Source organism: Lucilia sericata, unplaced genomic scaffold, assembly GCF_015586225.1.
Source record: "Lucilia sericata isolate MDLA Ls3-8-SP2 unplaced genomic scaffold, ASM1558622v1 Contig000510F_arrow, whole genome shotgun sequence".
NCBI lineage: Eukaryota > Metazoa > Arthropoda > Insecta > Diptera > Calliphoridae > Lucilia > Lucilia sericata.
Window position 1 is genome coordinate 275,001 of NW_023994523.1, and position 14,303 is coordinate 289,303.

General features: G+C 33.6%; 3 protein-coding genes across 3 annotated transcripts in view; 1 reads left to right on the plus strand and 2 right to left on the minus strand.

Annotated features, from left to right (window-relative positions):
* LOC119605697 (phospholipase A2) overlaps positions 1 to 718 on the minus strand; it is a 735-nt gene extending 17 nt beyond the window's left edge. Inside the window, exons 1-2 of the mRNA XM_037958964.1 lie at positions 356 to 718; positions 1 to 287 (exon numbers count right to left, since the gene is read on the minus strand). The exon at positions 1 to 287 is cut by the window's left edge and continues 17 nt beyond it. Of these exons, the coding sequence (XP_037814892.1) occupies positions 11 to 287; positions 356 to 678 (600 nt within the window). The 5' untranslated portion in view covers positions 679 to 718 and the 3' untranslated portion in view covers positions 1 to 10. The remainder of the gene's footprint in view (positions 288 to 355) is intronic.
* A 995-nt stretch (positions 719 to 1,713) lies between these two features.
* LOC119605694 (nucleolar protein 9) lies at positions 1,714 to 3,991 on the minus strand. Its single transcript, XM_037958961.1, has 2 exons — positions 3,670 to 3,991; positions 1,714 to 3,615 (listed from the first exon to the last, which is right to left on the minus strand). Exons 1-2 carry the CDS (start codon positions 3,878 to 3,880, stop codon positions 1,793 to 1,795), a joined length of 2,034 nt encoding a protein of 677 aa, XP_037814889.1. The 5' UTR covers positions 3,881 to 3,991; the 3' UTR covers positions 1,714 to 1,792.
* A 1,354-nt stretch (positions 3,992 to 5,345) lies between these two features.
* LOC119605687 (condensin complex subunit 1) lies at positions 5,346 to 11,876 on the plus strand. Its single transcript, XM_037958946.1, has 6 exons — positions 5,346 to 5,583; positions 5,649 to 6,120; positions 6,245 to 7,367; positions 7,428 to 7,723; positions 7,787 to 8,756; positions 10,376 to 11,876. Exons 1-6 carry the CDS (start codon positions 5,469 to 5,471, stop codon positions 11,795 to 11,797), a joined length of 4,398 nt encoding a protein of 1,465 aa, XP_037814874.1. The 5' UTR covers positions 5,346 to 5,468; the 3' UTR covers positions 11,798 to 11,876.
* Positions 11,877 to 14,303: the final 2,427 nt, after the last annotated feature.

Sequence of the window (14,303 nt, forward strand, 5' to 3'; positions counted from 1 at the left end):
TAACGGAGAGTTATTTCTTTGTTTTATTTAATTGTTTTTTTGAACTCTCAGTATAGAAAGGCATTTCATAAAATTGCCATATTTTAGGTCTCTTCTTATCAACATTATAGCGTATACATCTCTTGCGAAAAGTACCCTCCATATACTGTTTACAGCTAACAATAGGATGGCCCTCGGCAATGCAAAGACTTCGGGCGCTATAGTAAACATGACCTAGAGTATTCGAAATCATATTGTTGACCGCTTGCAGACAATTAATAAATTTCTGTTCACAGCTGCATTTTAAACTAAAAATCATTAAATGAAAACCAAATTATTTTTGGAAAATTAATATCAAATTAAAAAAATCACTTACATGGGAAACCAATCACTATTATTAAGACCACGGAAAGTAGATCTTGCTTCTAATATATCATCACAATGATCATGATCACGACAACACATATCAGTTTCACGTTGAGTACCCAAGTCGTTATAGCTGGAGGAAGTATTACCCGGACCACACCATTTAGTACCAGGTGCTGTTATACCCGTACTGGGAGGTGATGGTGGTAAGGCTTGCCTATAAATATCTTCATCTTCAAAGATGGATTCTTCAAAAGCCTTTACTTGAGACGTAGTAAAGATAAGTAGAATTAATAATTCTAACAAAACTTTTGTTTTGTTTCCGCGCTTCATTTCGTTTAGAATGATTGTTTTAGAAAGACTGAGTATTGATTAGTTTCAATTCAATCATAAACATTATTTCGAAACAAATTATAATATTAGGTAAAATGATAATGACCTTCCATTGTATAATTCCACTGATAAGCCGGGGTAATCAAAAACAGAAATGTTAATGAAATTTGAAATCAGAAATAGTACTTTTTGTAATAAGCTTAACTTAAGGGAAAGCTTTAAAAAAGTACTTACTGTTGTTATTTACCGAACCCAGTTTGATTTAGAAGAGTTCCCAGGGACCAAACCGAAATATAACACCTAAACTTTTGTTTAGAATTAAATTTACTAAACAATATTATTTGTTTTGGTTTTAGATTGCGCAGTGAAGCGTGTTGGAAACTTTAAGCTTAATTGATTTTATATTTGAAGATAAAAATAAAAATTTCAATAATCTATTTTAAATTTAATTAAACAAAACTATTTTTAAACTAATTAAGCTAAATTAGACTTTGTACGTCGTCGGTACAATAATAACATAAATGTATGAATCAGAAATTAACAATTTTCTAAACAGAAAATCGAGAAAGCTCTCAGTAACTGAGAGATTTTCCGTCTAGAAAAGCTCTCAGTAACTGAGAGATTTTCCGTCTAGAAAAGCTCTCAGTAACTGAGAGATTTTCCGTCTAGAAAAGCTCTCAGTAACTGAGAGATTTTCCGTCTAGAAAAGCTCTCTGTAACTGAGAGATTTTCCGTCTAGAAAAGCTCTCAGTAACTGAGAGATTTTCCGTCTAGAAAAGCTCTCAGTAACTGAGAGATTTTCCGTCTAGAAAAGCTCTCAATAACTCAGAGATTTTCCGTCTAAAAAAGCTCTCAGTAACTGAGAGATTTTCCGTCTAGAAAAGCTTTCAGTAACTGAGAGATTTTCCGTCTAGAAAAGCTTTCAGTAACTGAGAGATTTTCCGTCTAGAAAAGCTCTCAGTAACTGAGAGATTTTCCGTCTAGAAAAGCTCTCAGTAATTGAGAGATTCGCTAAAAAATAAAATTTTCTTTAAATTTCGAAACTTCACAAAAAAACTTATAAATAAATTTCACTTTATTTTTCACAGAAAATTATTAAAAACATTTATAAATTTCAATTAATTATATCCTTAAATAATTGCTGAGCCTTTGAGCCCTTCTGCTGTATACTGGCCTTCCATTGATCCGCAGACAAACGATACGTATCGACACGTAACTTATAGTTGATCAATTTACCAAAGGGAGAACCCTTCAATTTATTCGATTTATCTGCCAGTTCTTTAACAATTTTCGCCTTTTGCGGCTCTTGGGCTGCCGCAAAACAGGACTCCACTACACGAGAACCAAATTTCGTTATGGCCAAATCTATGTAGAATCCCTCCAGATGTTTTAAAAGTTTATCACGTGATTTTTCACCAATAAATTTACTTTGCAGGAAAGCATCACAGATATGAGAACCATTGGGGGTATTGAAAATGGTCACCAGGTAATCGGGTGATGTCTCCAATATACAATTGACCATAAAAATGGGTTTGTTGAAACGTAACAAATCCTGTATGATTAAAGAGCCGTGTAGATGCACAAAATTGGTTTTATCTTGTTGTAGGATTTCAAAGGGTTTCAGTTTCAAAAGGCACAAGAAGAATGATTTTAAACGTTCTTTATCACCACTTATATGCAGAGCATTTTGCAAAGCCACTATTAATTGTGCCTGTTTAGTTTGTAGCCTTAAACAGGCCGCCGAAAGGGAGCATATTACACCAGTATGTCCTATTTTCAATAATTCTTCTATTTGATCTTGTAATTCTTGGAATATGTTTTCAAAATCTTCTTTTTCTTTGATACTAACTAAAAGTTTTTGCACAGCAAAATTTGTTAAATGCTGCTGGGCCAATAAGGCCATTTTATTCGCAAATAACATGGCATAGATTTGAGTTAAAAGTTTGGGTCCAGCTACTGTTAGTAAAGTTTCCAGTAAAATAATTGCAGATTGATATTCAAAGACTTTGGGCAGTTTAGGTACATTTTTTGAGGTTTCCGCTTCAACTTCTTTGTTTGCTTCTGGCTCCTTCTTGTTAACCGGTTTTTCTTCTTCCCCCTCATCATCTAAGATTTCAATATTTTTTAATTTTTCATCTTCATCCACATCGACTATGAGTAAAGCTTCCATTAATATTTTTCTACCCAAGTTTTTTAGCATTTTCTTATCAATGATCTTTAAAGCTATGCACAAAACACTCATTAAAGCGGAAGAGTGTTCCTGATAGGGAAAATCACGAAAATGTGGCCACATTTCTAAACGCTGGGCAAACTCCTTGGCCACATCATGCCATTCTTCGTTTACTTCATAAACTTTACGATTTTTAGCCATACTGGCTCCACCTTTTTCAAACGCCACTTTAGCTACATGTATGCCCGACAGACAAAGTATACAAGTACGCATAATATGACTGGCACATGAATCCCAAACAAAATCTTCCAGATTATTCAACATGAACTTGCCCACTCTCAATACAAACTTACCACAATTTGTTTTATGTTCTGGTGTAAATTTTGTTTCTAAATTATAGTTTTCTTCACTTAAAACATCTTTATTTAGTTTGGCTTTCTTGGCTGCCGGCTGTTCTTCCTCCTCCTCTTCATCAGGTTTATCTTCAGAGTCTTTTGTTTCCTTTACTTCAGTGTCCTCATTTTTTAACTGTTCCTTACTTATAGATCTTAGAAATGCTATTTCAACCATTTTCTGCAAGACATGTGAAGCATAACGATCGGAGCAAATGGGTCTAAAACTGTCGGCAAATGTTTCAAAATATGACTCCAACTGTTCGGCATCTATAAAACCCAACAAAGACTCTAAAACTTTACATACAATCTGATTAGATGCTAGATACACCTCCTGGCCTTTGGTCTGCTCAAAAACATTGTTAGCCATGTTGACTGCAAATACAAAAAGTTAGCGTTATCTTCTTTATAATATATTCCTTAACCTACCTTTTTCCTCCACATCCTCAAAACCATTTTTCATGGTATCCAATATATTTATAAAATAATTATATTGATCATCCTCTATGTGGGTACCACGTCCATAGATACCCTGTTTGGCGAAACCCTTTGCGTTGCGTAAAAATCTGGAATTCTTCTTCTTTTTCTTGTTTCTTTTAAAAGTCTGCTCGGCCACATTGTGGGTTGCTTCAGAAGACATAATTTTTATTTAAAATTGGCTTAAAAATTGTCTATTTTATACAAAATTAATGAAATTGATTAGCTCTTCAACTAAAACGTGCTAATTCAAAACAAATGCTTCCTCTTGTTTAAAATAAATGTTGCTAATTAGATGTTTCTGTAGTAATTCATTACAAATTACCGGAGAACAAAAAATCTAGCGATTTTTTCTTAAGAAAGAACATTTATTTAAAGTTCTAATTATTTTTACGCAAACGTAAGCTTACGTAATTTGGCGTATTGTAGGTTTTTACGTATTTTTAAAGTTTTAATTATATTTACGTAATGTTAGCTAACGTAAAGTAACGTAATATTGGTTCTTATTAGTTTTTTCTATGAAAAAGTTTAAATAGTTATAAACTTAGTTAAATTTTGTTTAAATGATTAATATATTCTTATAAAATTGGAAATAAATTTATATTTTCTTAATAATTATTGCGATTTATATAAAGTTTAACAAATTAATGTATAGCTATTTAAAAACAATTTAAAAGTCTTACGTTTTCTGATTCAATCAGAAATTTTAACATAAATTTAGAATTAATCATTGGATTTTAGCCTGATATCATAAACTGCTGAAATGTAAAATACGAAACCCATTTTTACATATAAACCAATGACTGTATGGGGTGACCCTAAGAAATGGAGGGCGAGAAGCTAGAAAGTTCGAGATTAGTATTATGGCTCAACAGGTTTACACTTTTAATTCTACTGTCATTGCCAGGCTGGCGTTAAAATTAGATCCATACATTTTGGGAGCCAATTAATTTCAAATATTAAATACCGTCCAGGAAATTATGTTGTTTAACATTGGACGATTATATTTTCATAATTTACAATACAAGTTTCTCCAATTTCAACAGTGCCGACATCAGACTACATGTATTCTTACCAATCGGATGTAGTATGTATATATCCTCCACTAAACCTAACTTTAAATTGCTTAAATTTGCAACATTAATAAAAATAAAAAATATTTCTTTAAAAATTTACCGATTTTTATCTAAAATTATAAATAAATTTCGACAATTAAAACAAATAATGAAAATTTTTACAATAAAATACAATATTACATTTAACTCAATTTAATATTAAAAACATTTCATGATAATAATGTTACATATATTACGAAAATTAAACAATTTCTTTTGAAAGAGTCCAAATTTAACACTAAAGTACTAAAATTTAATGAATAATTTTAACTTTTTATTGTCAATTTCATTTAGAAACTATAATTTTCTTCTTATTTAACAATTTGCTGCCAAAAATTTAAATTAAATTTTATAATTTAAACAAATTTAACGTTAAAACGCTTTAATTTTCAATTAAGAACAAACAAAACTAAATTAACAGCGTTTTTTGAAACTTTTAGCGAGTTTTTATGAGAAAAATTATCAACACCTTTTATTACTGTCAAAATATTACCTTTTTAGACAACTCTGTTTAATGTTTGGCGTCAGTCTTCAAATTGTCAAACACAAAACAATTATCCGTTGAAAATTGTATAAAACTAGAGGAATTTTTTGCAAAAATATTAAAAAATTGTTGAAAATAATTAAAAAAACGAAATGGATTTTCAATTTATATTGCCCCTAACAAATGGAGATTTGTTAAACTCCAGCCGGGACACTTATTATGTGAAACATTTATATAGCCCTGGGGAAATACCCGATAAACTAAGAGGTAAGGAGAAATTAATGAATTTTATATATGCAAATTTACTAATTTGTTTAAATAATTAATTAAAGTTTGCAAACAAATGCTGCATCAGGGAGATCCCTTTTATCTCTTCGACCATTTTGATACTTACTATGCGGTGATAGAAAATAAAAACACTGACTCGGTGGCCATGACCAATTTAATGCGTAGCTTTGATTTACTGTACTTGACGGTGGACAAGCTGGGCAATCGTTTGGCTCCATTTTTGGCGGTCAGTGAACCGCCTACCCAGCAGGAGAGAAATGGTTATTTGAATTTAACAAAAATGAGTTTGTTTTTAATTGTCAATGTGGTGCGTAAGATTGATGCGAATATTTTGCGCCTGCAGCAGCAGCAACAGACCAATCAGCAGAAAAAACGCGGCAAGCATGCCGATACTGTGGAGCAGTATCCTGACTGGGAGACAAAGCGTGGAAAGTTTCTAGTGCAGTTGTATAATGTTATGCAGTTTCCATTGGAGAAGTTGTGGAGTCCTCCCATGGCGGAGGAGAATTTTGTCAAGTAAGTAGAGCAATACTATGGGGAGCTGAATATTTTTTAGGAAAAGAGGGGGTTTTGTAATAAAATTACATAGTTGATTTTCTGAATCTTATTGATTTCCAATATTTCCTGTTGTTTCTTATAGTTTACTTTGTGACATTTGCTACCGTACTTTAGAGTTGTTACATGTACGCCCCGATAACCGGCATATAGTGGAAACTATTTTCCAAATATTTGGCACTGCCATCAAACGTTATCAACATGCTATGAACTTCCCGGTTCGCATTTTACAGATATTACGTACCACCGAACATGCTGCCGTCTCCATAGCCAATGGCATTAATGTATTACATGAGGAATATGGCATAACAAGTATATTTTCCGTTTTAATCAAAGAAATTGTAGAATGTTTAACTTTAGATTCGGCCGACACGGTTATATCACGTAATTTTTCCAATTTCCTTATGGAACTGGCTTCCATAGCTCCAAAACTAATGATACCCCATTTGTCCACTTTATGTGATGAATTGCTGAATTGTGAATCTCATGTTTTACGCAATTGTATTTTACAAATTATGGGTGATGCCATAGTAGGGGAATTGACTTCCGAAGAATTATCGGAGGAGTTAAAAGAAGCACGTAATGAATTCCTGGAGAATCTCCTAATGCATATCAATGATGTGTCTGCCCATGTGCGAGCCAAGGTATTGCAAATTTGGCATCATATGAAAGAGGAACAGGCAGTGCCTTTATCTTTCCAATTGAAAGTATTATGTGAGGCCGTGGAAAGATTAGATGATAAAACCTCATCGGTTAGGAAACATGCTGTACAATTGATTAAGGCATTTTTGGAAAGAAATCCCTATTCAGCCAAATTAACTTTGGCAGAATTGCATCAAAAACATGACGAGGAAGTGCAAAAAATGGAAAAACTTACTGAACTTTTGGGAGAGGAGCGTAAAAAAGCTGAAGAATTGGAGGAACAATGGAGTTTGGTTATACCAGAGATTTTACCTTTTGTAGAGGAGAGTATTAGAGAACATAATGCTCCCCCGGAGACTCAGGAAAACTATGAAGATTTAGTGCAGCGCATATCCACCATGTTGTTGGAAAAGAACTACAAAGAGGCGGTGGTTTTAGTAAGAAAGGCAGATCATGTGGCGGGAAACTCAGAACTGCGACTATCCTTAAGACATGAGGAACAATGTGCCTACTACATGGCCCTCTTGAAATCCTACATATTCCTGGCTAATGGTTGTAAAGATAGTGTAAGTTTTTTTACTGGAATTGAAGGAAATTGTTTGTTTTAATAAGTTTCTTTATTTTAGAACGAGGAGTTGGGCACCCAAATAAAAACTGTACAATTTTTACAAGATTCCATAGAATTTGCCAAGGTTGTATCAAGAGCCATGCCTAAGCTACAAGAAATGTTGTTATCCAAAACCAATTCAGATGTTTATGAGGCAGTGGACCTCTTTACCACCGGCTATATGTTTGGTATTAAGGGCACAGAGAATGGCATGAGACAAATGTTGTATTTGGTGTGGTCCTCGGATAAAGAGAAAAGAGATGCTGTTTCGGATGCCTATAAAAAGGTCTTATTCACTACCGATCAAACGGGCAGGTAATTTTTCATACCAAAAATCATTTAACACAAAATTTATTGGAATCTTTTTCTTCTTTTTAGAGCCCATGCCTTACGTGTGGTACAAAATCTTTCTCGTTTCCTAGAGGGTTTAGAGTATGGCCATTATACAGCCATGGAGTGTTTAGTTAAAGAATGGGTAAGCAATGAGGATATAGATGGTCTTATTATACAAGTTCTATTTGAAAGATTCACCTTAAAACTTGAGGGCACCACAGAAAATGAATCTCGTTTAGCTTTACAACTGCTCATAATGTGTTCATATGCCAAATCCTCCATAGCCTCAGCTAATATACAAATAATAGAAAGCATAGGTTTAGGTCCCAGAGGTAAAAGTGATCCTCGTATTTATACTAGTTGTTTGGAATTTCTACTCAATTCCATAGATCAATCATTAAGTTCTAAATACTATAAACGTTATGAAGTCGATTCGCCTATAGTGCAAAAAGTTACCAATATGTTTATGAAATTCTTTTTTCATCCGCGTGTACCCGATTTCGATAAATTAGCTATGAAAACTTTACAATTCTATTATACTTTATGTCAAACTCCCGATGTTATATCGCAAAATATAGTTATTGAATTAATGAAAAAATTCAAAGCTTTCTCGGTGAAATTATGTGAAATTACCGCCTCACAACAGGCTCAAGCTTTAGAAACACCTTTTTCACAACAAATACCCGAAACCCAACCGGCAACACAACAAACTCAAGCCACTCAGCCGCCCAATGGTAATGAAGATAATACCACACAGATGCGCATGCCGGTCTTCTTGCTAACACGTTTCATTTTTATTATTGGCTATATGACCTTAAAGGAAATGATCTTTTTGGATATTGATGTTTATAATAATATGAAATATCGTCAAGAGTTGACCGAGTGTGAGGAGAAGAAAAAGAAAAATGCTTTGAATGCTTTCAATCATAATAGACGTAAGACGGGAAATTTGAATATGTCGGCAACGGAGTCTTTGAAGAGGCTGTCGGGAGCAGCAGCGGAACCACAACAGGAGGTAAGTAGGAGAATATAAAATAAAAAATATTGTTTCTTTTATTAGTTTTTGATTGGAAGTCTATATGCAGGACTATAGTCAAGTCTATAATCAGGACTATAGTCTAGTCAATAGTCAAGACTACAGTCAGGCCTATAGTCTAGTTTATAGTCAGGTCTATAGTCTAGTCTATGGTAAGGACTATAGTTTAGTTTATAGTCAGGTCTATAGTCTAGTCTATGGTAAGGACTATAGTCTAGTCTATAGTCTAGTCTGGACTATAGTCTAGGCTATAGTCAGGACCATAGCCTAGTTTATAGTCAGGACCATAGCCTAGTTTATAGTCAGGACTATAGTCTTGTCTATAGTCAGGACTATAGTCTAGTCTATAGTCTAGTCTATAGTCTAGTCTATAGTCTAGTCTATAGTCAAGTCTATAGTCTAGTCTAGTCTATAGTCTAGTCTAGTCTATAGTCTAGTCAATAGTCTAGTCTGTAGTCTAGTCTATAGTCTAGTCTATAGTCTAGTCTGTAGTCTAGTCTATAGTCTAGTCTATAGTCTAGTCTGTAGTCTAGTCTATAGTCTAGTCTATAGTCAAGTCTAGTCTATAGTCAAGTCTAGTCTATAGTCTAGTCTATAGTCTAGTCTATAGTCTAGTCTATAGTGTGGTCTATAGTCTAGTCTATAGTCTAGTCTATAGTCTAGTCTATAGTCTAGTCTATAGTGTAGTCTATAGTCTAGTCTATAGTCTAGTCTATAGTCTAGTCTATAGTCTAGTCTATAGTCTAGTCTATAGTCTAGTCTATAGTCTAGTCTATAGTCTAGTCTATAGTCTAGTCTATAGTCTAGTCTATAGTCTAGTCTATAGTCTAGTCTATAGTCTAGTCTATAGTCTAGTCTATAGTCTAGTCTATAGTCTAGTCTATAGTCTAGTCTATAGTCTAGTCTATAGTCTAGTCTATAGTCTAGTCTATAGTCTAGTCTATAGTCTAGTCTATAGTCTAGTCTATAGTCTAGTCTATAATCTAGTCTATAGTCTAGTCTATAGTCTATAATCTAGTCTATAGTCTAGTCTATAGTCTAGTCTAGTCTATAGTCTAGTCTATAGTCTAGTCTATAGTCTAGTCCATAGTCTAGTCTATGGTCTAGTCTATAGTCTAGTCTATAGTCTAGTCTATAGTCTAGTCTATAGTCTAGTCTATAGTCTATAGTCTAGTCTATAGTCTAGTCTATAGTCTAGTCTATAGTCTAGTCTATAGTCTAGTCTATAGTCTAGTCTATAGTCTAGTCCATAGTCTAGTCTATAGTCTAGTCTAGTCTAGTCTATAGTCTAGTCTATAGTCTAGTCTATAGTCTAGTTTATAGTCTAGTCTATAGTCTAGTCTATAGTCTAGTCTATAGTCTAGTCTATAGTCTAGTCTATAGTCTAGTCTATAGTCTAGTCTATAATCTAGTCTATAGTCTAGTCTATAGTCTAGTCTATAGTCTAGTCTATAGTCTAGTCTATAATCTAGTCTATAGTCTAGTCTATAGTCTAGTCTATAGTCTAGTCTATATTCCAGTCTATAGTTTACTAAAAGTTAATAGTCCAGAGTATACCAAAAAATTATGAACATTTTCTCTTTTCCCTCTACTTCCAGCCTGATGAAGATCTTGTTGGCGCCACGGCCGAAGATAATATCGCCGAACTAATAAATCACATTTGCGAAGAAGTTCTTCTCTACGGTGAAAACTCCTTGCTGGCCAAAATTTTCCCCTACGTCATGGAAATTTGTAAATATCCTGCTAAATATCGAGATCCCTCTCTACAGCAGGCAGCCACACTAGCACTCATACGTTTTATGTCTGTCTCCTCTAGATTTTGTGAGGCCAATATGCCTTTTCTAATGAATATACTCAATCATACAAAAAATATCAAAATCAAATGTAATATAGTCATAGGTCTATCGGATTTAACTTTTCGTTTTCCCAATATAATAGAACCCTGGACTGGGCATTTCTATTCGACATTACATGAAGAGGACAATGAATTAAGGCTGACAGCAGTGAAGATGTTGTCTCATTTGATTTTGCATGAAATGATTAGAGTTAAGGGTCAGATAGCCGATTTGGCCATGTGTATAGTAGATCCGCATGCTGAGATTAAAAATATTACACAACAATTCTTTAAGGAAATTGCCAATAAATCGAATATTTTATATAATGTTTTGCCGGATATTATATCGAAGTTAAGTGATACCAGTTTGAATCTGGAGGAAGAGAAATATCGCATTATTATGCGTTATATATTAAATTTAATACAAAAAGATCGTCAAGTGGAGACTTTGGTGGAAAAGTTATGTCTAAGATTCCCGGTGACAAGGGAAGAAAGACAATGGCGTGATATAGCTTACTGCTTGAGTTTGTTGTCCTACAATGAGAAAACCATTAAGAAACTTATAGATAATATACAGTATTACAAGGACAAAGTGCAAGTGGATGAGGTACATCAATCCTTTAAATTGATTATAAGCAATACCTCGAAATTGGCTAAACCCGAGTTGAAAACCGTGGTTCAAGAACTAGAAACACGCATTAATGAGTGTCTTAAGATACGTGATCCCAATGAGGAGAAAAATAGCAATGAAGAAAATGAAAAAGAGAATGCTCCCTCCAGCAATAGTCAAAATAAAACAAAAACCAGTAAATCAAAATCTTCAAAACCTTTAAATAGAACTACAAATAGAAGAGCAGGAGGCGGAGGAGGAGGACGTGGTCGGTCTGCTAGACAAGTAACATCCTCCGAAGACTCTTCTTCAGAAGATGAGGCAACCAATAAAAAGTCCTCTAATAAATCACGTGCAGCAGCAAGAGGCAAGAAAGCGGCCGTTTCTTCTGAAAGTGAATCATCTAGTGAGTCAGAAGAGGAACGTCCACAACCGGCTAAAACGAATAAAAAATCGGCGACTGCCAACACTTCCTCACGTCGTGGTGCGGCTAGCTCGCGTAGTAAAGTTATACAAGAAACTGGCAGTTCGGAGGAGGATATACCACAACGTAAACGTGGTCGTAATAATAAATAGTGTTTACACCGACATCTTTTATTGTTTTCATGTACTCATATATATTTTTTATAAATAAAATTTTGTATTATCCATTTGATAAAAAAAAATAACATAAAATTTTAATTGGTCTTAGATCAAATAACTTAATTATATTTTATAATTAAGTTATTTGATTTTGTATTAATCCCAAAAATTATCTACGTTTTATCTAGTTTTAATATGTTTAGCATTTATCTTCAAGTAATTGAAAGAAAGCCTAGTAGTGGTAACTTTGTAAATATGTGCTTGCGACTTGGCTAAATTTTTGTCTTAGAACAAAAACCTTACGGTGTTTGACAGCTTGATTCATATGGCAACACTAATTTTGCTTGCTCATGTATATAGGTGCGCGCCTTTGCTAACAACTAGCAAAGACAAACACTAGTTAAGGCAATTTCATGTTGCTCTTCATATTGTTATTTGCTGACACAATATTTTGCTTATTTGCTGCGTTCAACACACAAACACATATATTTTACTCAATTCTACTACAATTTACTATACAATTATGTAGCCTGAGCAAGTTTTGAGGCGACCAACACACAAACACGTACATTCCTTAAGGGGATCTACTACAAAGTTTGCAAATTTTTTTTGTAATAGATGGTATGACATAGACTAGACAAGACTATAGACTAAACTATACACAACACCAGAGACTAGACTATAGCCTACATTATAGACTATACTATGGACTACACTATAGACTAGACTATAGACTAGACTATAGACTAGACTATGGACTACACTATAGACTAGACTATGGGCTAGACTATAGACAAGACTATAGACTAGACTATAAACTAGACTAGACTATAGACTAGACTATAAACTAGACTAGACTATAAACTAGACTAGACTATAAACTAGACTAGACTATAAACTAGACTAGACTATAGACTAGACTATAGACTAGACTATAGACTAGACTATAGACTAGACTATAGACTAGACTATAGACTATACTATAGACTAGACTATAGACTAGACTATAGACTAGACTATAGACTAGACTATAGACTAGACTATAGACTAGACAATAGACTACACTATAGACTACACTATAGACTACACTATAGACTACACTATAGACTACACTATAGACTACACTATAGACTACACTATAGACTAGACTATAGACTAGACTAGACTATAGACTAGACTATAGACTAGACTATAGACTAGACTATAGACTAGACTATAGACTAGACTATAGACTAGACTAGACTATAGACTAGAATATAGACTAGACTATAGACTAGACTATAGACTAGACTATAGACTAGACTGTAGACTAGACTATAGACTAGACTATAGACTAGACTATAGACTAGACTATAGACTAGACTATAGACTAGACTATAGACTAGACTATAGACTAGACTATAGACTAGACTATAGACTAGACTATAGACTAGACTATAGACTATAGACTAGAGTATAGACTAGACTATAGACTACACTATAGACTAACACTATAGACTAGACTATAGACTAGACTATAGACTAGACTATGGACTACACTATAGACTAGACTATGGGCTAGACTATAGACAAGACTATAGACTAGACTATAGACTAGACTATAGACTAGACTATAGACTAGAGTATAGACTAGACTATAAACTAGACTAGACTATAGACTAGACTATAAACTAGACTAGACTATATACTAGACTAGACTATAGACTAGACTATAGACTAGACTAGACTAGACTATAGACTAGACTATAGACTAGACTAGACTATAGACTAGACTATAGACTAGACTAGACTAGACTATGACGAACTATAGACTAGACTATAGACTAGACTATAGACTAGACTATAGACTAGACTATAGACTAGACTATAGACTAGACTATAGACTAGACTATAGACTAGACTATAGACTAGACTATAGACTAGACTATAGACTAGACTATAGACTAGACTATAGACTAGACTATAGACTAGACTATAGACTAGACTATAGACTAGACTATAGACTAGACTATAGACTAGACTATAGACTAGACTATAGACTAGAGTATAGACTAGACTATAGACTAGACTATAGACTAGACTATAGACTAGACTATAGACTAAACTCTAGACTAGACTATAGACTAGACTATATAGTCGACTATAGCATAGACTAGACTGTAGACTCTACTATAGACTAGGCTATAGCCTAGACTATAGAGTAGACTACAGGCAATTAATTTTTCACTTTCTAATTTTATTAATAATTTTATTTCCTTAAGAAGCATCCTCCTACATCTTCCACCTTTTAAATTTCTCATTTTTTAACAAAATTATCATTCGTATAAAAACATGTCAAAATATTTTGTAATGTGATATTGAGTGACGCGTGTCTTTAATTATAACAACAACGGCAGACGACTTTCTAAGTTCATCATTATTATGATTAATTTTAATTTTTAGATAAAAGTATAATAAAAGTTATGTTTACAACTCGTAAGTAGATTAACACTTACCACAG